A 24997-nucleotide genomic window follows, 5' to 3' on the forward strand; every position below is an offset into this window, starting at 1 on the left:
TTGGGGGGGGGAGGGGGGGCTGCTGTTGCGCAGTCTCCCCAGCGTGATGCATCTACCTTCAGGGTGGCAGCAGGCGTGGAGTGGGGTGCGATGGAGCGAGCACGGGCTCAGTGGCGCGGTCACCTAGGGACGCTGGAGCCGCTGTAGCAGGACTGATAGTTATTTCTTGGGAGAATTGCAAGATGAGCCCCATTGTATTAGCAACCCCCTTCGACTGCAACCGTATCAATGCTCTCAAGTCTTTAAAGAGCAAAGTTGGGGTTCAAAACATCCGACGCATATCTGCAAAAGCAAATATAGTGTGTTTTATGTTTTTAGGTTTCTCGAAAAGAGACGCATCGTTGCAGTGCCATGTGTTATTTCTAAACATAATTTCTGTAATTTACTAATTAGTCAATAAATAATTAGTAATTAATTCTAAATGACATGTGTCACTGTGGATCTGAATTAATGTTAAACTTCAGTAAATTCCTTTGGCAATGGCACGCCGGCAAATTATTCCACACCGATTTGAAATTCTCAGACTTTTAAGCTATTTAATTTCCGAGCCATACTTTTGTGCTGCGACTGTTTGCGTCGTATCTTTTAGAAATTCTCAGTGCCTAATATGGTCAGCACTCCCAATTATTCACTCCACTGACAAGTGAAACAAATGGGACCGACCAGTGCATTCTGTATTATCTACACCCCTTGGATTCCCTGACAATAATTAATACAATGGCAAGCTGCTGTTACCAGCCTCGACGACATGAGCTCAACAACATAAGCTCTCCCTTTCCAGGAACTCTTGAGGAAATTACATCCAGCAGCGAGGTCACATATACGCCGCAGCCGCTGGCAGCCGGGTCATATCGTACCACTGTCTGGGAGCCTAGATCAGATAAAGGCCCTATTGCAGGGTGCTGTTAATATCATCAGGTTATTACTCACATCGTTACACCATGACTATAAGGTGCATGGAATATGCCAAGAATAATATGAATGTAGTCCTGACCATAGACATACACAGGCTTTAACGGCAAAGACTGTCCCCCCATATATATCAGGACAGTTCATTAATATGCCACATGGTCGTACTGAGGCAGCAGTGCTGACGACCTCACTGGTATGGTCACACACCATTATGTAGCGTTACTTCATTTCCTCATAATACAGATAAACAGGGAAACTACATTACTAATATATCATGTAAATAGCATACGCTGTGTGTAAGCAGTGTTCGGTGATAAAAGAAAAATTAAATAAACGCAAGACACAGTTTTGGTTTAAAAGTCATCTGACCAATTGGTCCTCCTGTAAAGAGTTGTCATGGAATAATACTAGCCCCTCTTATTTTAGCCTGGCGAGGATATTAACAGGTTTTTTAATTATAGAGGCTCACATTCCCCCAACATCCATTAAAGGAATGCCATGCTAATTTTAAATCCTCGCAGCAGGCATTGGCATCAACAGAAGAAAAGTGGATGAGTTTCTCTTTAACAGCTGTAATTTGTGTTTTCCAATCACCATGCTGATTTCTGCTCATTATACTCTGGTTTCACACCGGTAAGTGAGAAAAGTTTGGATTGATTGACTCTAATTAACTAAAAAATGTTCCAAGCCATGGATTTATTATCATGCTAGCTAGCCACAAATGTCAGGGACTTTCACAAATTATTATCCTGTTAAGATAAATATCTTTGAAATCAAACGGGTGTGAAAACACGAGGACCATGTATTGTTCTACTGATGAGTTTGTTTGGCATGTTTTCTGTGGAGTTGCACATTGAGGACTCACCTGGCAAACACAGTTCCAGTGTATTGTTACGCCCGCACAGTATGACTGAATGACAGATGCTGTAGTCGCCTAAACTTTCAAGGAACACTCTCCCTAATAACTTGCTGCACTGCATCAATTCTGTGGGGAATAAATAGTAGATAATATTAAGAATTAATTTGTCAAAGAAGAAAAAAATGCTCTCCACAAGATAAAAGATATTAATGGTTACCAACAGTGCAGAACTGCCTGGTCCTCTATGTCAACAGAAGAGCTATTCCCTTTCGTGTGTTCCAAAACCTGGCAGCATTTCCCTCATTGATATTTTAGACACAGTAGCACCTCTCTTCACTCACATTCTTTCCTTGACTCCATCAGCTCCATGGCTCAACTCTCCACTTGCTCATGGACAAAGACGGGACGGGTCTGAGAGGACACCTCCATCTTCCTGGCTTTTTAAAAAGATCTTCAAAAACAGAATTTGGGTTAGCTGGAGGAGTCGGAACGTTGCTCTGATTCACTTGGCTTCGCATCAGCGATCGGGGGGGGGGGGGTCGCTGGGGTGAATCCAAACGAGACGGGCCCATCGTCTGCATGGCGGTGCCGGGCTCAGAATCATGCCGCCTGTAAATCAGATTTTCTCCCAACGTGTCTTTTGAAAATATACGCTTTTGTAAAAACTTTTGTTAGAAAATTCTAAAAGCGCCATTGATGTGTCACTGAATACAACAACACTGTGAGGCTTGTGCTGTAAATCCCATCCTCATCCTAGGGAAACAAGCGTATTAAATGAAAAGGAAATACATCGCGGCAGTCAGCGTTTCCACAGTTCACCCTCTTTAAAGTAGCAGCATTTAGGTGTGTGTCCACTTTGAGGCACGTCTGCAGATAAATGTGATGACATTTGGTTGTAGCTGGCTTTCATTCATTTAGGGGATTGATTAGAGGCAAGAAGAGTAGACCAATGTGTTTTGGAAGGATGTATATAGCCATATAGTCAGCTGGGAATATGAGATGGACTAAACATTTTTCTCTTTGAGGTGCTTTTGGAGATTTAGTTGCATCGTGGGTTTGTGAGTAGTCCACATGAGGCATCACGTTAGAGCGCCTGTCACTCTACTCTATCATATAGTATGTGTACTATAATATTTTATATGTAAATTCAAAGCTATAGAATTTTTTTTATATATATACTCATTTAAAAAGAGACTATAAAAGTTCATATATACACTTAAACATGTGTATTTCCTTGACTAAATAATAATGATACTCAATCTGAGATTAAATGCAACAATCACAGTACTATAACAAATTAAACAAATGGGCCACGTTGCGGTCGATAGCGTCTCTCCGAGCTTGTGTTGTCCATGCTGCCCCCTTCTGTCTCCACTAGTCGGAAAGGCATCCGGCACATCAACAAGACAACAGCATCTCTATCAACCGGACGCAGACAGAAGGGCAATAAAAGGAGCAGTCACAAAGCACCGACCTTTACGCCACTAAAATCATCATAAATATCAATGGCACTTGAACTTTTTCAAGAACTAGATGACCATTATTAATTACAGATTCTTGCTCTTTTTCGCTGGAATTTAAATATGTCATGCATTTGATCATATTTAAATAAGTATCGTTAATCTATAAACATTTCTGCGTCTCTCTTTAAGGGTCCGTGTGGAGCAGGCACGACTGTTGTCTACCATTAGTATGACATTGCAGAAACATGATGAAACAAAAATCAATTTCCCACAAGAACTAAATGTGATTCAGTTAAGATTCCAAATTGAAAACAGTGTTTCCCCAGGGTTCTTTAGGAAAGCCAGTGGATAGTGCACACACAACATCCTTTTGTGCACACTATTTACCCCTGGATTGCTTCAGGCTAATGTCTCAATAATTTTCACTCCTTTCTCAGGTCCTTCCCACAAAGGACTTAACTAATGATCCATGGACAAAATGAAGCATTTAAATTTATTCATTAATCATTCATCTCCAGCTCATTGAAAATGCTAAACTTCCACAAAATTAAGATTGAATATTGAAAAGTGATTGAGGGAGACAGCTCACAGGGAGTGAGGAGAGTGGAGGGAGTGCAGGGGCGCGCGGTGCGATTACCCCCCAAAAAACGGGCTCTTTCCAGAGACGGTGGTCTTCATGGGCATGGTCAAGGTGGGCACGGTGTACTAAGTGCTAGTTAAGGTCACAGGGTTTCACTAGTTGTAATTAGATCTTGAAATCTGGAGGAGCGTAGAATTTCTGTCAACACTGCCTGTAATTATTCTCTTTTCCAATTAATGGTGACATAGATTAATTATCTGATGAGGCAAAGCCAATTGCAATCATTCACCCAGCTAAAATTAGATCAGTCCTGACAGCAGCATGAAAGTCACCTGTTTCATTGTTATGGATCTGCTGCGAGTGTAGAGGGGGGAATAGTGAAGCGTGCTAGGGTAAGTAAGTTGTCTGGTACAGGTGAATGTCCAATTACACTGCTATTTGAACTGAAGGCATCTACTCATTCGATCCAGCCGCATCTGGACCGGATTGTTGGTTCACCCCGGCTTCATCAGTGGTAGTAGAGTCATCTGCCAGAGATTGCAGGAACGCAGCGATGAGCTGAATTTCTTCTGACAACTCCCCCTGTTTGAAATAAGGAGCAAACGGAAATGAAGAGACTAATTAAGAAAATTGCAGTTATTTCACTATTATATGACACAAAGTCCGCGTGCATCCCACAACTGTGAGAGTAAAGGTAGCGTCTATTTTTTTGTGGGGAAGGAGAACAAGAGGCCCCTGGTGAACCATGTCCAGGTTCAGCGCTCCACTGTTTTAAAAACCTCAGCATCCAGTTTTTCTATTAAACTGCCTGGCACTGTCAACCAGCTTGGGAATCTGAACCGGCCTAGCCATGCAGAAATTCTCTGACTAACAATTATATCAGAAACAGGATCTTGGATTACCGTCCCCTGGGACTGGGGCAGTGGGCGTCTGCTCCAATCATTACTGGCCATTCAACAAGGCTCTGCACTGCTCTCCGCTGTTAGCCATTGTCAATTATGCCATCCCTGGTGTAAACTCGCAGAACACAAAGCTGAACTGCCAGTTCTGGCAGGAGTGTAACAGGATGACAGCCCGCCACCGCCCCCCACTCCCACCCACTACTACCACCCACCCTAGGGTTCCCTAGGCCTTCCTCCCCTCAAGATACTTTTGAGCAAACTGCCATTTGGCTTTTCTGATGCGAGCACGCCTTCGCCGTGAAAGCGCTAACCTGACCTCGCTTATGTTCAGCTTGTGTGGTTAAGTGGACATGATGGATTAGCACAGGCCTCATCAGGATTCAACCCCGGTTTAACTCCAGTTCGAACTGGCATCAGTTCATTTGATTTCATCATTTCTTTCTGATGAACTATAGATAATCGGTGCATCATGCAATCAAGGTCTGCTTGGGAGTTTTTGTGTTTAGCTCTGTCCAACTCAAAAGCCCCGGTGCATTCTCACTGTCTGCATCCTTTCAGTGCATTTCTTTGTGAATCACACTCAAGGTCTTAATGTTTAGGTGATCATGCACGTTGCGTGTTTACGCGTGCTCATAAGCTCAAAAAGGTCTTCTTTCTTTACTCATAAAGGTTTTTCTCCGTGTGTGTGAGTAGACCCTGAGCTGGACTGCTCATGAGGAGCCTGTTTAAAGTGAATGCTGCCTGCTCTGATGGACCCTGTGCTGAGCTGTGACGGGTGACGGTGTGGTGCGCTTGAATACACCAGCTCTTTTGTCCTTCACACTCTGCAGCTCGGTGATAGCTCCTCCCCCTGTGCCCCACTCCTCCCTGCCTTGAGCTGTGATCTGCTGGGGCCTTTTTGAGGCTGGGCTGCTGAGACATGGCTGCTCCCTGTAATGTCTGGACCAAACCTATCAAAAAAAAAAAACATGTCAGCAGCCAGAGGAGGAGGAACTGAGAAGGAAGCCACTTAATAGTATTTGCACTAGCTACTCCCTGGAATAAAATCTTTGCACATTTCTCCTCCAGCATATCTGATAAAGTCGGATGAATTATAATGATTTGGTGAAACTGACTGAATAGGACTTTTACACACAAAAAAAAGACACTGACTACAACTGAAAATCAAAGCTAGGCCACTGGTATGGGATGCCCTACAGGGATAAAGTGATCCATAGTATGGCTGCATGCTCCCTGGCTCTGCTGTAATGCTGGACAGAACATTTCATAAAGATTCATCACTGTCCCCGCGTCCGCTTTGACCTCATCTCACGTCACAGCACAGATTAGACACCGATTATCCTCTAATTGAAGATCCTTTCTTCTCAACCTTGCAGAATAAGCTGCTGCTCGTCTGCAAGACAGACAGAAGGTTGTTCTCCTCACAAAAAAAAAAAAAGAAGAAGCTGTAATACTGATATCCACCATTCGCATCTCACCGACTCTGAAACAGACGGTAAAGTCAAGAAATGCCCCCGCTAAACAGCCTGCAGGCTCAAATGTTAAAGCAATATGCCCAAACACAATGTGTTGTGTATATAGAGTTATCTAGAGAGGCAGAGCCAACCTCAGACGTGGGGTCACCGCATAGGCGCTCCCGAAGACACATCATCCATCACATCAGACTGTGATCTCATGAGTGAATGTATAGACTGTAATGTAAGAGTGGCATCTTTAACGGCCGCCATAGCAGAGAGTCACGGAGCCACGGTGGATGGTTTTTCCTGGCCGCCCTTGCTTTTCAATGAAGACACAAGGCAACCGACTAGCCGGATGAGGCTCCAACAATACCAGGCATGACACAAAGTTACTGTGGTATGCAAAGGGAAACGCTCCCATCCGGTAGAACACCAAGACGAGGATAAAAGTTGAACACGTACGGACTCGCCTTGTACAATGAACGGTGCTGGTTTGTGCAGTATTCCCGCCTGTTTTACATGTATGTGTACAAATACCTGGGCTGTTTTTATTTTCCGGTTGGTCTCTTGAGAGAGAGCCTGGCACCGGTCCAGTTCAGCCTGGCTGTAGAGGCTGCGTTGTTTGAAGTATTTCACCAAAGCTTTGTGCATCCTCTTCTGCAACAAAGAGAGCTAGGGGGAGAGAAGGCAGAGAAAAGGAATTGGTAAGGCAGGAGAGGAAATTAATGGCAGTGTTCAAGAAGAATGATGGAGGGGAATAGAGAAAGCAGTCAATAGCCCATTCTGCAGTACACGGGCCTGACAGGAATTTCACAGTCTCTTGGTTTCTCTGCCCACTCGTGTGCACTCATCAGAATCCAGTCACATCTGGCTGCCAGGATGGGGGGTTAATTTTCTCTAAATGCTTCAGCAGTTTTGTTCTAGCCGAGGCAAACTCTGTGACTGCAAAGCTGATGAGTAAAATATTTCTACTTCACCCAGTTTAACTTTATACCAATCCCCTCAAGACATATTTTACACATACACACAGAGTCATGAACCCCCCACTGAAACCAGAAATTATTCCTAGTCTCTTGGAAAGACATGCTGCTTGCTTTATTATTTGAACACAGTTTCAAGCAAAGAGGTTTAAATTCTGATAGATGCCATTGCTTCCCCCCCCCCCCTCCATCTCTCTACTCTTCCTACAAAGCTTATCATTGCTTGGCAATGTGTTCCCCAGTGCATTGAAAACTAAAGCGAATTAGCTCAGTCATCAGCTCCTGAAGGAAAGACAATAACAAGAATGCTCTTTATGGTGTACCCTGTTCAAAGCCAAGAGCTGAAAGCCTCCACCTAAACATAGCAATGCTCACATGTACAGTAGATTCAAAAAGAGGTTTTATAAGAGGTGCATACTGGCACATGATATCAGATGCTAGTTAATCATATATTTTTGCCTTAACAAAGGAAGAGTTTGGTACATTTGATTTTACTTGTTGAATTTCAATGATTTCATGTCCTGATGTGACTTCAAATACCTCCCTGCATCCTCGCTCTTAAACAACTTGTTAATATTACATCAACCATTTGAAGTGTGTCTTCATTTGGATAATTAATAGGACATACTGTACTTACTGTACAACAAACAACTTTGTTGTTGTAGTGGCTCAATAAAATGTAATTGTATCTTAAATACAGGTGTTTTAAAGCTGCAATCTGTAATATTTCACTATAAAGTACTGTATAAAGTAATATACAGTATGCTTACCCCACCAATTATCATGGAGTATGAATAGTATGTGCCTAATGATGCTCTCCAATCAGAAACCTAGCTGATGGCTGTAGGGTCACGTGTCCTGCTAATAAATATAGAATATGCTTTTACACACCATCAGGGGAAGTCAAAGTATTAAGATCCTTTACCAAAGTAAAAGTATTAATACTGAACATAACTGCACTGAAAATGTCACAACAGTTACATAATGCAGTTAAACTGTTGGATTTCTATTACTGATACATTAATGTGTAAGAAGTATTTCACTGTTCAGCAGTTCAATCTATTACAATGCACCATATTTTATAAGTTCATTCTTTCTTTTATGAGAAAATATTTATCCGTAAATCAACGAATATCTAAAGCTGATGAATAAATACAAAAGCATGAAAAGCATCAAACATATAGTAGAGTGGAAGGATGAAATAGCAAAAAGATTAAAAAAACTAAAAATACGAGTACTTCAGGGGCTTGAGTACATGAGTACATTGAGTACCTTCATTACATTCCACCGCTGACTAACAATCAGCTGTATTTCAATACGACAACGTTTGAACCTATAACCTGCACTTTAACATGTGAATATCAACTACAGGTTATGTTACAAAGGTTTAAAAAAGTCTCCAATTCCCACTTCCAAACATTACAGTATATGTAGGAGTTTCATCTTTGCTTGTTTGAAATACTTTCTGTATCACTTTGGACAAATAAGCAAGGTAACATTACAGGTATTCAGAGTAGATCAATAATCTAATCTTGCAACAGAATGTTTAACAAACCTCTTTTTTGCATGTCTGCACTTAATGCGAGTATACTTTTTCGGGGATTTGTGTCATATAGAAGCTGCCTTCAAATCATAGTGGAGGTTGTTTAAAAGTGTCACCTGAAATATATGTCAGGGATGCCTGCTCTCAAGATGATATTTTAAGGATACTCAAGAGATGAATTTCATTGTGTCCCTTAGCTGAATAGAATAAAGGAGATTATATACTTACAAAAATGACAGGTGTGAGACAACTTGCATAAATTCACACGTGTTCTGTTCCCTCAAATGATCCTAATAACATTAAGGGTGAATTGATAAGGGCAAAGACCATGTGTTACATGAGTGCAAACTAGGACGTATGTATGCAAAACATTATGAGGATAATTGGAAATTTAAAACATGAAAGACGAGCGCTTGAATGTTCCTGTATAAATCAGATTAAACGTAATAGGCCCCCTTCTACATTTCAGCAACATTTTTTATCATAAGCTTGTTATAGAAAAAAACTAAATTTAGGCATGAAGCACTCGCCGAGAGGCTGCTGCTGTAGAAGTGCAGAGTTGAAACAAACAAAAATGGTGAAGGCTGAATCCGGAGTAAAAGAAAATCAGGCTTTGATCATGAGCGTGGAAAATCCTGTCCACAGGATTTTATTTTTGCATGCATTTTTCACTTGATAACATTCATGCAGTTAGATGAGGAATTGCTCAAGTAAAGGTATTAGTCATTCTTGGAATAAATAATATGTATTTTTCCATCGCAGGAGCAATGTGGCTTCCTACTTGCTGTTATGGTTGTCATGTGCAATTCTATTCCAATTAAACAGTGTCAAAGACTATAAAGATTTAAACAGTAAAATGCTGCTGAGTCGTCTCCCTCAACTAGTCAAGACCTCTGATGCTGTTTTGACACATTCATTGTCTGGTCTTCACCTGTGTTTGTCTCCGATCCTTGACAAGAGGCAAAATTGTAATACAATGATAAAAGGTTTCACCTCCGACCACCTTAAAAAAAAAAACTATAATCAGGAAAAACTAGAAGTTATAGTATGTCCATGTACCGTCAACCTCTTGCTTTACTCCCCTTGGGGGCAAAACTACATAGTTATCATTACATTATGTCACATCCATCATCCTCCTCCACGCAAGTTATCTAATCATTATAAGATTGCTGCAGTAACCTCCTCACTGGTTCCCAAGCTGAAACCTTAAAATCACTGCCCATGCAAAGAGGAGTTACTGCCAAGAAGAACAACGTGGATTAGAACATAAGGAAAACAGAACGTGTGTCAACTAACTCACACATTTAACATGTTCAAATAGAGAGAAAAAAAAAACTAATCTAAATATATCAGAAGGCTACATGAACATTACCTGTGTGTAATAATGGAAAGATGTATGTTCTTGGTTTTTCTTGCTCAGTGCTGACACCGCCTCTTGTCTGGCCTCCATCAGGCTCTTCTTAAGACGTTTGTACTCAATTGCCAGCTGTTTGTTCTCCGTCAGTGCAATTTCTAATGCCTCCTACACACACACACACACACACACACACACACACACACACACACACACACACACACACACACACACACACACACACACACACACACACACACACACACACACACACACACACACACACACACACACACACACACACACACACACACACACACACACACACACACACACACACGATTAAGTAAAACAAAATAGGTAAAGAAGACATTTACAGTAGCATTCGAAATAACCACCAAAACAGAAAGCAAACGGTGATATGACCGGACTCCTGATGTCCTGGGTACTCGTCTGATATCAGTTGTTTTTTTGGTTGTTTTTAGTCTGTAAACCTCACTGCATTGATTACTGTGGCACTAGAACTCGAGTCAGCAGCCTGCTGGGACTGAATGGATACATCTCATAGTGAAAACACTGAACTCTATATTGACATGGCTAAAGAAACCATATTTACAGTCATGTACATCAGTCACATTGTGGTAACGATCCGGTGTATCTGACCGGAGCATCATGAACTGTCACCAGTATACAAAAAAACGTAATATTGGAACCAGGGTCGTGTTACACTGAAATGTGAATTTTACAAATCGAGAGGTTAACATTCACTATCATGACGTCCATTTCACCGGTGCGTTTGTAGACCACACTGGCAGATGAACAACTGCTGAGGCGGCATGACGTACAGTTCACAGTCTAAAACACATATTGGATGATCACTCAGGTCAATGTTGGCATGACTCACAATCGGCACAGACACCAGAAGAAATGATTTTATACAGTGGAACAAAACTGGAGTCGATATACTGCACAGCACTGTACATACTGTATAGTAGCAACACAAGACCATTTAGATGAAACATTAGTTTTTACCACTGACCTGCCATGTGTGCGTATAACACAATACATGCAATCTGTGTTTGTGCTGTTAATTAAGGCAATATAAACACCAGACATACAACGGCGGACGCTTTTCGTGGGAAATCAAGCAAGTAAATCACAGCGAGTGTGTGTCTCTCTCTGCATGTCCCCCCCCTTTCATTTGAACGGCGTTTCCCGAGGACTGGATGTGTGATTGGTGAATATCTCGACAGTACCTGCAGACATAATGAAGTGTGTCTCTGCAGTAAAACAGAACAGCACTAAAGTGATGAGTTTAACCCAGCAGAAAGAGGGGCTGTAAACATGACAAATGCCTGCTATTGATTTCAGGTTTAATTACTCCATGCAGCACTGACAAAGCCCATCTGACGCTGTTGTGAAGTGTAAATGGAGCAAATTACACTTCATTGCCCATAAGAAACTGATTGCGTCGGCATTTTGCATTATTTACTTTGTCCTCAACAAACGACAAGCCTTGATCAAATCAGAAAGAAAAAAAATTTGATGCACGCATGGAAGCTGAGCTCCTGTCAGATGTGTATGGGTTCAACAGAGCTGACTGCAGATCTCTAACGGGTCAATCCATTCCACATCAATATACGCTGCATTTGTATCTTTAGAATTAAACATCTGCAGGTTGTATTAATACAGCCATCAGGCTTTCAGATAACTTTGTTGTGTTTTGAAGAAGAGATGCAAACCTACAGGAGCTCATGGGAGTTTAGTACTGGGTCAGCATCTTCACAGGAAACCTCATATTTGAGTGTGTCTGACCATTCTGCTTCACGCACTGTGATTTCTGAATGCACATGCTGCTTATTATGCTACGCTAATGTCGATATTATGTGTTCTTTAACGATTAAAGTGACCAATTCCCTTCAGACTCACTCTGATCTTTGTATTCGGTGAGGAGTATTGTTGTTGTATCATCTTATTTCATCAAGTGAAAAGACTAAACCCTTTTTTTTGCATGGCTAATTTTTATCTGGCTAATGGGAAGTTGTCTATGAGGAAGACTTCTAATTCTTAAACTGTCTCACACCAACAACTTCTTTAAAGTTGCTGCACTTGGATGCATGGCGGCTTAAGCTCCATTGCCTTTTCTTGTTTTGAACTAATGCATTCTTGATCACCGTTTAATGAAACTATATACCACATGGCGATTTCACATTAGATAAGCCATGTGAAACCCCCATCAGCAAAGAGGCTCTGGCTGGGGCTGATAATCCTGCAGATGAAAACCTACAATAAACAGGGGGTTTCTCTTACAAAAGGGAGTGTTCAAACACATGCCATTTTGTGCACAACATACACAAGAGGCCGTTTGTGACACTGATATCCATAAAGTCCTGATTATATGCTTACTTTGTATTGTGAACCGTATGCCTATGTTGAAAATTGCTATTTAAAAATGTGGGCCTACAGGTAACAAAATAGGCAAAGCTTCTCACCACGACACGCATCATCAAATTCGTCCAGACAAAAGACTATAACAACAGTGAGTTGTCATTTGTGGGAAAAGCACTTAAACAAGATGGCCATGGCTTGTAATTTTAATTGCACACAGCTCTTTCCTCTGCATCTTAAGAGAAGTATTGTGACAAGCAATGCGCTGACACTAATCCACAAACAAACAAACAATGAGATGTTTTTTTACAGCTTGCCTCTGATTTCACAGCATACGACACAAAGAAAAGCCCTGTTTCCACAGAGGTATAGGGAACAATATCTTTGTTACCTTGGTTTCTTCCATTTTCTTCCTCCTCGCTGTAACATGAGCAGTGTGTGTCTGCATGGATCGCTGTGTTTGTCGTTGGCAGTTATTAATATCAGACTGCAAGGTGCTCATTATGAGAGCAGCTGATTTGTTTTTGAAAGCCACCGCATCGAACACACTTCTGGAAGGAGAAATAAGACATTTACAATAATATTAATCCTCTAAAATTATCACTCTTATTACAGCTATAGGCAAAGTTTTTATTTGAGAAACAGCCAGCCTAGTTGCAGTCAGTTCCTTAATCCCAAAAATTTTGTTGAGTGTTTACTAAAACTAATCTTACTGAAGTTCCTCTATGACTTCTGGCATGCTTTCAACTATTTCTTCCATTTTATCCGAAGCATCTTGGTATTCTTTGCTCTTCTTCCTAAGGTCACTGATCCTGCCCAGAGCGTTGTCATATCTCTTTATAGTTGCAGCGTGTAAATCCTGTAAACAAAGAGTAGCATTGGTGTTGGATAAAACGCCTGCCAACCTTATTTTTGTTCAAAGTGCTTAGAGCAAGAGATTATTTTGTTCAACGACAACAACAAAAAATCAGATGATAAATAGCTGTGAGTAGCTTGGTGCCCAATGAGCTCTACTGAATAAACCTGACGTAGCAACTTGTTCTTAGACTCCAGACGAATTGGTGTGTGCGAGCCTTAATCCTGTTCTTCTCTTACCTGTGCAGCTCTCAGGCGGTCACCTCGGACTTTTTTCTCCCTCTCAAGGTTGTGTAACGCATTCCTGTGATCGCAGTGAATCTGCTCCAAATTTGCCATCACTTTCTTGGTTTTCTTTATAAAAAAAAAAACAGATCACAAATGCAGTTTTCCTACACAACAATTATAAATTGTGAGATTTAAGATCAGATTATTATAAGATTGATTATTATCAAGCTTTACCAGTACCTCAACTTTCATCTGTAAAGCTTGTGTTGCTGAATATGCATCTTCAAAATCTTTGTGAAGTTTTCGATTGGTTAGCTCTGAGCTCCTTTTCTGTCGTTTCAGTCCCTCCTCGGTATCTGCACACTGAGCCTGATGCAAGAGACAAATACGAAGCAGAATGTCATCGTCTTTTATTCTTAAAACATGAACAGGGGGTAAAAAATAATAAGGGAAAAAAAGCAATTATGAAACTTAAAATGTTCTGTTTTAATTGATACTGTGCTTTGTGAAGCTTTTGTCTCCATGACAACATGCTGTGGCTATAAGCCTATGCAATCAAACGGTTGCATAAAAACTGAAAAAGTTTGCAATTCGAATCTTCCTTTGCATTTTCTCAGAGTGAAGAATGTGAAGTGCCTGGTGAGTTCACCTTGAGTAGTTCCAGGACAGTTATCTGACCTGTCAGATTGCTCCTCAGGTTTTCCATCTCCTTCTGTGGAGCATAGAGAGGGCGCTGAGTAACAACTGGAGAAGGCAGTTAGCACATAGAACATGTACAACATGCTGTCGCTGACCCTGGCCCTCTGTTCTTCCATGAAGGTGAGCTGCTCCTGCTCGTCCAACTTCGTCTGGGTGACACTGTGCCGGGCTACAACTTGGGTCACTTCCTTCTTGGCCTTTTCCCACTGCTCATCATTGTCAGTGATTTTCTGGAGCATCTGCTTCCTCTCCTTGCGCATCTGCCTCACTGCTTTCTCACTAACAAAAAAATAATAAAGCATGCAGTAAAGCAATGGTAACCAAACACATGGCCTACCGCTGTGTGTAGTAATATCCAATAAATGATGCTGCATGTCTCTCTACAGGCTTTGTCCTTGACATTGTACCTCTCAGAAATTCTTGTCTTGTAGTCTTCAACATTCTGTTCATACTCCATGTTTTCTTTACGGAGAGCTGCAAAAGCATTCGATTTTGAATGGAGCTGCTCTTCTAGGCAGGAAACCTCTGCTTCCCCATTAAGTTTCTGAGGATAATAGAACATACAGTATGCCACTGAGTGGATGCACTTATCCAAATGTTTAACATTTTTTAATCTTTATATAACTTCATATACGAGTTATTATGGATATGATAGGTCACTGCTTCTAGCAGTGACCTATCAACCACTTGACCATACATATCAAAACTAGAGCCAATTCGGAGGTCAGATACCACATTTGACCTTTAAAGTCAAACTTCATGGTCACAGTATCAATTTTCAGTATATCCAATGACCATAACTTGGGAAATTGTATACAGAAATTTATGGAATTTTTCTGAGAGGTCCTCAAGCAATAGCACTACAGGTCCATAGAATACAATCTGTAGTAAACTTGATAATGACATCATGAAAAATTATACAATTTTCCGTGAATTGCCATATGCAACGTTAGGTGAATGGGGGTGAAGTCTGCTACTGTGACAATACTTACAGATCTCTCAACATCTTCTTGCAATGCAATTACTTTCCCTCTTAACTTCTTGTTCTTTTGCATTTTATCCTCAATTTGAAGTTTCAAATGCAAAATCTGTAAAGCGGGAAAAAAACATGAATTTGACTACATATATTGCTGAAAGCTAAATAAAAAATTAAAATAAGGACATTAAGTAACCTGGTCTTTTTCAGTTTTCTCGAGCTCTATCATCTCAGGGATACGTTGCCTTATGTCTGCGCACTTTTCTTCTGTAACAGCAATGGTCTTTTCAGCAACATTTATTTCAGCACATATGCTTTTCTCAAGCATCGTCAACTGGTTTAGCTCCTCCCTGCATGAGAGAAAAACAATTTTGTCCTTAGTTATTAGGTTTGTTGGATGAATTTTAAGAATCACACGGTATATCACAATGTATTATCATGATATTTTTCCCATGATAGCAATAATATCACAAACCACACGATGCACAACATCTTGTAAGCAAATAATTTACAATATGTGACAAAATGTGGGAGAACACGTAATGTGGACCTTTTTTCAGTTGCCATATTTCATATAATTCAACCATGCTTGTTTGTGAATTGTTTGTTTCACCAAAGTATCTCCTGAAGTTTTAGCTTGCAGGCACATGCCTTCCCGGGTTTGTTTGTGTTTTGTATTATCTTAGATACAATTCACATTCACATACAATCTTCATTCAATAAAAACAGTAACAGTATAGTTAAGTGTTTATTGGTTCGTTTTAAGTTAAACAATCCTTTTTTTGGTACTCACCTTACCCACCATGTGCTCCAGGAACAAAAGGAGGAGGTGCTCAAACACTTCCTGTATCTATACCCCAGGTGACATCAGCAGTGATGTCACTGGGGGCAACCATTTGTGAAGGGGAGTTGTAGTGGGTTTTCACAGTATTATTTACTTTATTTTGTATGAATTGTGGTAAGCAAACTGTTCATTGTATACTTTGTGGCGAGCTGTACTATATGCCATTTAATTAAAGTGTAAATTGGTAACATCCATTTCCCTGCTTTCAGAAGAGGAGTGGTGAGCAGAGATGGTACAGTCCGGGTTGGCACCTGCTGATGGAAGAGACTATTTAAGCAGTTGCCTTCTTAACCCTCAGGGGAGAGGATGTCAGTGTGTAGCCATGTACAGGTGATGTTACTTTAAGTTACTTTAAGTTACTCTAGTGTGTGTTACATTTTGTTCCGTTAAGCTGATTTAACTGTTATTTTGTTTCTTTTATACATATTTTTGGTTACACATGTAACATGGGACCATTTTCTTTTTGTCAAATAAACACTAGTCAGACCTGGACACAGCTTCTGCTGAGTTTGCCTCCTACAAGTTTTAAATTGAAGGCGAATACGTTCACAAGTTTACCAAGTTTTAACAAGAGGTATAACAGGACCATCAAGGCAGTCAGCAGCAGATCAAGTCCAGCAGCCATTGAGATTAGAGCTGAGCCAGCCCACTACCCATCAAACAAAGTTGGGCCTGAGGCTGATCCATTGCAGTCCGCTATGGGACGACCACATGCCAGTCTGGAGCGGTTTCCTGGCTGGAGAGGATCCAAGATGCGGCCTTTCATCCAAGGTGAGAACATTGAACATTATTTGATCACTTTTTAAAAATCTCATGCCTGTCAGTGGCCTCAGGATGAGTGGGCTCTTCACCTAGCTACTCTGCTAACTGGTAAAGCCCATTCTGCATATGTAGCTATGGATATCAATGACACCTTAGACTATGCAGAAGTAAAGTATGCTATCTTTCACAAAATTTTAAATCAGTGCAGGGACCAATCGAGTATGGTTCCAGTGTGCTGGGACAGCGGGAGATGCCTAAAGAGCTGCAGGTCCGTATGAAGGCCTTTTATGGTGAGTGGACGGCTCCAGAAGCCTAGACAAAGGAGCAAATTGGAGCGGTCATCATCATGGAGCAGTTTCTCAAAGTCCTGAATCCTGAGCTTCGCACCTGGATCAAGGAACGCAACCCAAAGACTTCTAAAGAAGCAGCAGATTTGGCTGAAGCTTTCATCCACTCCACTAGGTACAGTAAACCTGTTGGTGTTAGAGCAAGGAACCCGAGACATAGTTTCTTCCCCTCAAATTCAGCTAAACTTGAGCCTTGTAAACCACAGATGGCCAGAAGTAGCATGAAATCTTCTTCTGGAGCAATGGGTAGACCAAAAAGAATGTCAACAACTTCGTGGGAGCACCAGCAACATTTCAAAGGTTGGTGGATGAGGTTCTGAGAGGAGCGCACATAATACATCTTCAAGTGTAAAGGATTTTTACAAAGCGGGAAGAAAACCTTAAATGCTTTATTTACTTTATCATTATGAGCTCTTAGTTTTATAACACAACTGAAACTGGTTTCATTAGTATCAAATATCCTAATATTAATGTTAAAACAATTGCAAATGAATTATTTTGGGATATCAGGACACCTATTTGTAGGGAGTTTTTAAAAAAAATGTCTAGGTTGAATTTAGACTGAGCCCCATGATTTGAAAGTGAAACCTATTGGTGAGGCTGAGCGTACTGTACAGTAGAGCAGTCTGCAGTTTCTGGTGTTACTACTGACTCGACTTGTAATTGTACTCGAAATTGAAAGCCAAATTAGACATTTCATGAAACACGTCTCCTGTCTACTCAGCTTTACTACTCTAATGGTAAAACCTGTTGTTTTTATTCCACGACAGTCAGGACAGATACTCACACTCTGTTAGCCAGCTGATTCTTCTTCGCCAACAGTTCATGGTCCAGTGCTATTTTTTCATTGTTGGCATCCAGTTGCATCTTTTTTAACTCCTTCTGAACCATCAGGAGATCACTTTGTGTTTTTGCATGTACTTCATCAGCCTAAAAAAAAATGGGTCAACAGTGTATTATTTTTCTCAGCTTACAAATTACCAATAATTTCATGAACAATACATGATCATGTTATCGAATTGTACTCAACGAGCCATTGCTACAAGCCAACACAGAAGCTAAACACAAAAAGGTTTGGAGTATTCATATTTGAACATGAGATCCCAGGGTTAACATCTTCAGAAAACTGAGCCAATGACTTGATGAGATATGATTAGAAAAAACCCACAACAATTAATTTGTTCTAACAGAGTCAGTCTGGTGTCTTACTTACAAATTATAAAGCTGCAATATTTTCAGGTCAAAATTGAGCTGTGGCATGTTGAACTCTTCTCTCTACTAATACACTGCCGCAGAATATATGCCAGTATTTGCACGCAAACATTAAGCCGAAAAAATACAGCTGAGTCTAAATCGGGTCATTAAATCCGGATGCATCCTGTCGTAAACTAAAGAAATTAAAAGGAAGAAAAGCTCAAAAGAAAAGCTAAATGAAAAGTCAGGGCATTATCAAAGTTATTAGGACTCATTGTCTGGGGACGATGAGCGTCGGCACCTAATTTAATGGCAGTCCAGTCAGATTTTACGGACGGGATGGACACTGGACAGAAATAACAAACATTGCAATAACTAATGCCAAGTCACTTGTGGATGAAAAAATAAAAAGGAGCGAGTGGGAGAATGAGACAGAGCTGGTGTGTGAGGGAGAGGCTATAGTTGGAATCTGAAAAACTCGAACTGAGAAACCTTCATCATATTCAGCTATCAAAAGACAAGTCCTGTACATCGGCCTTTAACTCGTTTAGCTGTAAAAATGTAGCTTGACACCATCGGACTCACAACTAACTATACTCCTATACATCCCTGGAATCACAGGCTACCAGCTTTTGTGTATTTAAAAATGAAAACATGGCAGTAGAATACATGAAATTAGAAGCTACCTCTGCTTGTGCAGTGTTGATTCGATCAATGATGGTCCTCTGGAGGCCCAGGTTTTCTTTCACGATGGGGATCTGTTTTTTGGCAAAGTTGATGTCCTCTTGCAAATGCAGGTTCAACACCTCGGCGTTTGATAGTTTCCCTTGGGCCTGGTCGAGCTTTTCTTTCTCCAATTTCAGCTGCCACTTCAGTCCACTGATTTCTCTGTTGCAAGCCTCGTGCTCTAGAAAAGAATTAGTGGAGCAACAGTGTGGTTTGTAGTGTTGGACAACAGGATCGCAATGCTAATGTGATGCAAGGAACAGGTCCAGAATGAGATGATTAACCGTCTAACGGTCACTGACCTTTTTTGACAACGAAAGAATGCTCTTGTTGCTTCCACAGTGAGATGCTGTTGACTTTGTTCTCCAAAAATCTTTTTCTCCTCTTCTCTTTGTGGAGAGCTTCGTCTGCAAACTGCCGATCAGCCTCCAGCCGCTCAATCAGACACACAACCTCTCTGAGGACGTCATTTATTTTCTTCAACAGTGGCGATAATGGACAATTTCCTAGAGGATGGAAAATTGAACACTGTATTAAATGATACCATCGCTTTCCACTCAAACAACAATATGAGTAGGTAAAACAGATTTGCAGTTTTGTTAGCTATGCAAACATGAACTGGCCAACTCCAATGTGATTTATAAATAATTGAATACTGGCAAGTATATCATTTTTGATTGAGATGTCAACTGGGACTTCCGTTATTGTCACACTGACAAATGAATGAAACGTCATCCAAACCTAGAGCTTCTCCACTTAATGCTGCTCTATTACCTGCATGGGCGTCAAAGGCGTCCGTGTTTGCTTCACTGTGGCACAACAATAATAAATCATTTAGAGATGACCTCGTGGTATTCGAAAAAAATAATTGTTCACCTCTTGTGCTAATTGCGACGCCTTCGACAAACAACTCTGTAGACGTCACGGATTCGGTGTCTGAGTGTCTGGGTTGAAATCTGTAAAAGAGCAGTTACACTCACGTCATATTTTCATATACCGAATATAAAAAATGAAAAAACAACAATGAAAGACTTCACCTTGAGGTTTTGCTGTATTGGTGCTTGTTCTGGTCAGCAGGTGGTTGATATTTTCCACTCTTGAACAAATCAAAAGCGGGAAAAAGCACTTTAGACTTAATTTTGTACTCCTATCAGAATGTTTGTGTTTGACCACATCTGACATCAGTTTACCTGTTGACACCAATTTTCCACAGTCATTTTCAGCTCTTGCATATGGTGAATAGCCTTGTTGACACATGGTGAGGGACTGTTGAGCAAAGCGCAGGTGCGACGTCTACCAGAGCACACGACTTGAAGATCTGCTTGATCTTGAGGAAGATGAACAAAACTTGAGAAGCTACCGACAGCTTTTCTTTACACAATGGAACAATTTACTGAGAAATGTATGATAAATAGCAAATGAACAAACCTTCCAGCAATGGGACGTATAATGTTGCTGGAAAAAATACTCACCCTACTTCATTAACTTTATTCCAAAAAATAATTACACAAATGTATTTAGCTGTGAAAGATGTTCTCTGATAATTTTTTCTTTCCCTTCGATTCGGTTTGCACAGACTGCAATGTGTTGGAAGCATCAGGGACAACTAACTTGAGCATCTCAAGAAAAACCTAAGGGCACATTTCTTAGCGGTGAAAGGACGCCATCTGGCTGCAAACAAGGGTGGAAAGGAAAACAAAAAAACAAGTGGTGCAGTGTTGCAATATACACGTGAATGTGCAGATTTCAATACTGACTTTTGACTATATCAGGTGGATTCAAAACCGTTATTCATTCATTAATAATTTTACTTGGACCTTATTTCAAAATACAGCATGTGCCACCAAAAACACAGCTTTTATTACAATCTGAGTCAAATGTTCAAATTTGAATAGTGATATACTACTGGAAACTTCTCTCTTTAGAAAATTGTTGTTGTTTTTTAGGATGATAATTTACATGCAGTATAACATAGCGTCAGTTTTAGTTCAACTGACAACTTTGCACGGTACAACGTAAATTCTCACTCTGTTTTAAACTGTAAGATGGAGGTAATATTTTTTTATTTGAGTTTTCCATTAATTTATTTTGAGGCCCAGCTCTTTGCTGTATTTGTCAAGGTGTATATGTGATATATTGTTAAAGGCTACAATGTCTTACTTGGGAATGAAATCTCCTTCTACTACCTGGATTAATTGATCAGTGCATCCAGTCTTCAAAACACGTCTAAGAGAACCAAATGGGCTCTTCTGAGCTGCAACTTGTGAGATCTGAGGAATGGGGGGGGCATTCCTCAGATCTCACAAGGCTAACAGTGTGATTCTTATCCTTGGGTTGGGTTGTATCTGAAGAACAAGGGGTGAAAAGTGTTTCCTTGCGCCCAAACTCATTTTTACCTGTGCTTGCTTACTCAACTTTGCAGGGTGAGGACCAGCCCTGGATATAGTGTCCGCTACCAGGGAGAAAAAGTGTATAGACACACATCAACACTATCTTCAAGCGTCAAGTGGTTTTGTGACCTGAACCAGATGATGTTTTTTTTATTCCCGTCTTGCTGAAAAAGTGAAGACGGTTACATTTGATGTGGCCTTGCAGCTTTTCTATGGGTGTAGTAGTCACAATTTTCTGTCTACTGTGCACAATAGTCAATACCGCACAGTGAAGCTGCAACCAAAAACTCGAGGACCTGCAAACAAATACTTAATCTAATCAGAAAAGAAAGGGTAGGTCAAAAACCCTTAATGTGGAACTAGTTAAATCCGTCCCCACCTGAGTTGATACACAATACCATTATTCTCCATTAATTAGTCGAGTGGCCAGCGAGTGAGCTGAGGAGAGTCGAGACAAAAATTGAGGTGGGCACCAGAAATAAAGGCCATCTGTTGCTGAGCAGTTTAGATGAATAATACACAGTGAAAGAACCAGGTGGGGTGGCAGGTTGGTGAGGGAATATGTCAGTGGCAGGCTGAATTAGCTCTTCATAATGGCCGGGCGTATTGTAGCCACACTACAGGCCCATGTGAGTCTGAGGACCAATCACCTGCCATCGAGTCAGTGATATTAGAGACATCGTTTGGCATCATTACATCGCTGGAAGACTGGTCAGTTTCTGATGTTCAGATTTTCATTTTGTAAAAAAATAAAAAATAAATAGAATAAAAAATAGAAAAAACATTCAACATACCACGAGCCAACAAACGCACGTTTATGATTATTACCTATCACTCATCAAATATTTCCTGATAGTATCCAAAGGCTGTGGAAAAATTGGAGAAAGTCAATGATTTGAGATTAATTTACATGGTAGAATAAATGAGGGGGGATCATTGTATTTCACTTGAAGAAATTAATTTATGGAACAGAATAAGGGGGAAATTGAAGCCTACTTTTAACATATTTACATAATTGATCAAATGTACCGCCTTTTGAGTTTCTTAAATTGGCTACATTCGCTGATACTGGTTACAGACCTAAGTAAATCGAATTAAAAAATCTAGATTAATTGTTTAAATGTTTAATAATAAAATTATATATATATATTTATTTATTTATTTCATTTATTTTAATTTTTTTTTTACTGAGTGTGAATTTGTTGTAATTACATATACTGGCCCCCAAAATCTTCTACTGTGGATCACATTTGACAGCTGAAGTGTGTATGTGGTGTGTATAAGTTGATTTATTAAAAGAAAAACCAGCATTAATGGTCGCTAACATTAAACTCCAACTGCTCATCTGAGTCAGTTAACAAACTAACCATGTTCCTCACCTGGTTGACTCGGTCGTCCTTCTCTTGACGGGTATCTGAGAGGTTCGACGTCTGGCATAATTGCTGCAACTTCTCCGATATGAATGATAATAATATCATCGATTTATTTATTTTTCTCTCTCCCCCAAGCAACTTTTCACCGCCCTGTGGGGAAAAAGAATAGCAGCATGTGCGTTCAACAAGGACCTACATTCTCTGTGCTGTGGACCAGAATGTTCCCGCCATTATAATAACCATATATAATAATGTCGTTTTGAACTTCTCTCGTATCAGAAGTTGCAGCCGATACTCTCACTCATCTACGCATCTCGCTTTCTTAGCCAACGTGAAGTTAAACGTGTAATTAACTTGGCTAATGACAAATTAATGAGCTGGTTGTCATGGCAGAAAGTGAAAGCGAAAAATGGCTGTCGCTCAACTTACTTGTGTTAACAACTCACTGTGGTTCAGCTCGAAGTTTGTACTTGTTCTTCTTCTCCTTCCGTGTGACCACGCTGCAACTGTCCTGTTCAAAAAAAAATCACGTTGTCGTTTTTGTTTTGTTTTTTAATTAAAGTTTTCTCCGAATGAATCAACTGCAGCTTCTGTCAATCTTCTGTGGCGGTTGCTAGGTAACAATGGGCTGCGCTTCGGAGGGAGCGAGTTGCGTTCAAGAGCAGCAGTGAGCGTTCGTACTTTTTCCTGTTTAGCTCAGAGAGGCGAGTTGTGCACATTAGGGACGTGAAGTGAATATGGACTTGATTTAGATGCTTTGCAGTGGCTTTGTGGGCGTATGATCATATGTAAACACGACATATTAGTATGAGGTGTGTTAGATGAAATATCATCCTTTAGATAGATGAAGAGATACTTTGAGTGTGGGAAATTTCGTGTTTCAGCAGCAAAGGTATCGGGCACACAACACGCATACAAATAAAAACATTTGAGAAATACAAATATAGAAATATAGGAACCACGAAATGCTATTCAAATATAAGGAATAGAAGTATCAAAAATATAAATAATATTAGAGCAAGTGTGCAATTAACCAGTGTGGATAAGAACATGGTTATTTCAAGTAAATATCCTGTATTCTAAACCAGCAAAATGTATCAAATTATGAAAAGTAATTTTTACTATTGCTTATTTTGCTTTAGAATGCTGGTGTATTAAAGTGTATTTTCGGTTTTACTGCTGTTGTTGTGTTAAGGTTGGGCTAATTGTAATCAGGCCACTTTATATACAGTTGGGTCATTTAATCTACAGCACTGCACCGTGTTCTGCAGACCTTTTGTCAGCAGCAGACATATCTTGACATGTCATTGTAGGAACAGCACAGATGCTGCTGATAACACTGACAATGACTGTTCAGTTCCCAGTGTCCCAGTTTGGGACATGACCGTGTGACACTGAGCGGGCATGCACAATACCAGGGAGGAACCTGAAACTGAAGCAGCTAAATTGAATCCAGCCGTCCTTCATATTATCAGGTGGCATACATCTGTGCTTGTTCTACTGTGACCAGACACAAATATCTGCTGTACAATGAGCCCTATGAGATCAGCATGTGTTTTGTAGAATCATTATCCTTCGAAAAAAAAAATATTTCTAAAAAGTCAGATTTCATATTATATGAGTAAAATATGTATTGTTTTATCATCTTTGTGACAGTGTGCGTTCCAGTTAATCCAAGGGGGGGCGAAAATAATTTATTCAACTGAGGAGGTAAGATCATTTTCCAAAGAATCACTTTACTACTAATTAAGACTTTACTTAGTCTTAATTAGTCTTAATTGCACTTTACTTAACACTTTAAGAGAAGCACTTAATTACATTCAAATATATCGTGATTTTGTTTTCCTGCACTCAGCAATATGATCAAAATACCCTCCATTACAAGTAATCGTACTAATATAGTTATTTGGTGGCTATGCTTTTCATTCACAAAGATGTACTTGTTTTTACTGCATGACGTCATCCCCCCCCCCCCCCCCCCCCCCGAGTCACATAAACACCAGAAACAAATAATCAAAGTACAAAATGATCGTGTCTTTCCATCTGCAGGATGCATACATCTGTTCGTTCCTCCCGTTTTGCCTGATTACTTTTGTCTGTGTTGATGTTTAGCATCGAACATTTTGCAGCCGTGACCGCACTGACGCAAGCGAAGAGATCCCGCA

The 24997-nt window shown here is 40.3% G+C and overlaps 1 protein-coding gene across 4 annotated transcripts; it reads right to left on the reverse strand.

Annotated features, from left to right (window-relative positions):
- On the reverse strand, positions 1-23440 carry LOC118311310 (coiled-coil domain-containing protein 178). 4 transcript variants are annotated; one of them, XM_035635065.2, is made up of 23 exons: positions 23262-23440; positions 22839-22982; positions 20260-20396; positions 20107-20165; positions 19946-20025; positions 19372-19575; positions 19030-19250; positions 17937-18079; positions 15393-15546; positions 15213-15308; positions 14628-14764; positions 14316-14499; positions 14171-14233; positions 13762-13890; positions 13534-13647; positions 13152-13297; positions 12830-12989; positions 10069-10218; positions 6711-6845; positions 5588-5666; positions 2113-4396; positions 1778-1897; positions 1-141 (listed from the first exon to the last, which is right to left on the reverse strand). In XM_035635065.2, the coding sequence occupies exons 2-21, from the start codon at positions 22894-22896 to the stop codon at positions 4338-4340; spliced, it is 2508 nt and encodes an 835-aa protein (XP_035490958.2). In that variant the 5' UTR covers positions 22897-22982; positions 23262-23440; the 3' UTR covers positions 1-141; positions 1778-1897; positions 2113-4337. The 4 variants fall into 4 exon arrangements, with proteins under 4 accessions (XP_035490958.2, XP_035490959.2, XP_035490957.2 ...); XM_035635066.2 differs by having other exon boundaries at positions 10-282; positions 23279-23440; XM_035635064.2 differs by having other exon boundaries at positions 10-282.
- Between the last annotated feature and the right edge of the window lie 1557 nt (positions 23441-24997).

The sequence above is a fragment of the Scophthalmus maximus genome, chromosome 5 (genome assembly GCF_022379125.1).
Source record: "Scophthalmus maximus strain ysfricsl-2021 chromosome 5, ASM2237912v1, whole genome shotgun sequence".
NCBI classification, from domain to species: domain Eukaryota; kingdom Metazoa; phylum Chordata; class Actinopteri; order Pleuronectiformes; family Scophthalmidae; genus Scophthalmus; species Scophthalmus maximus.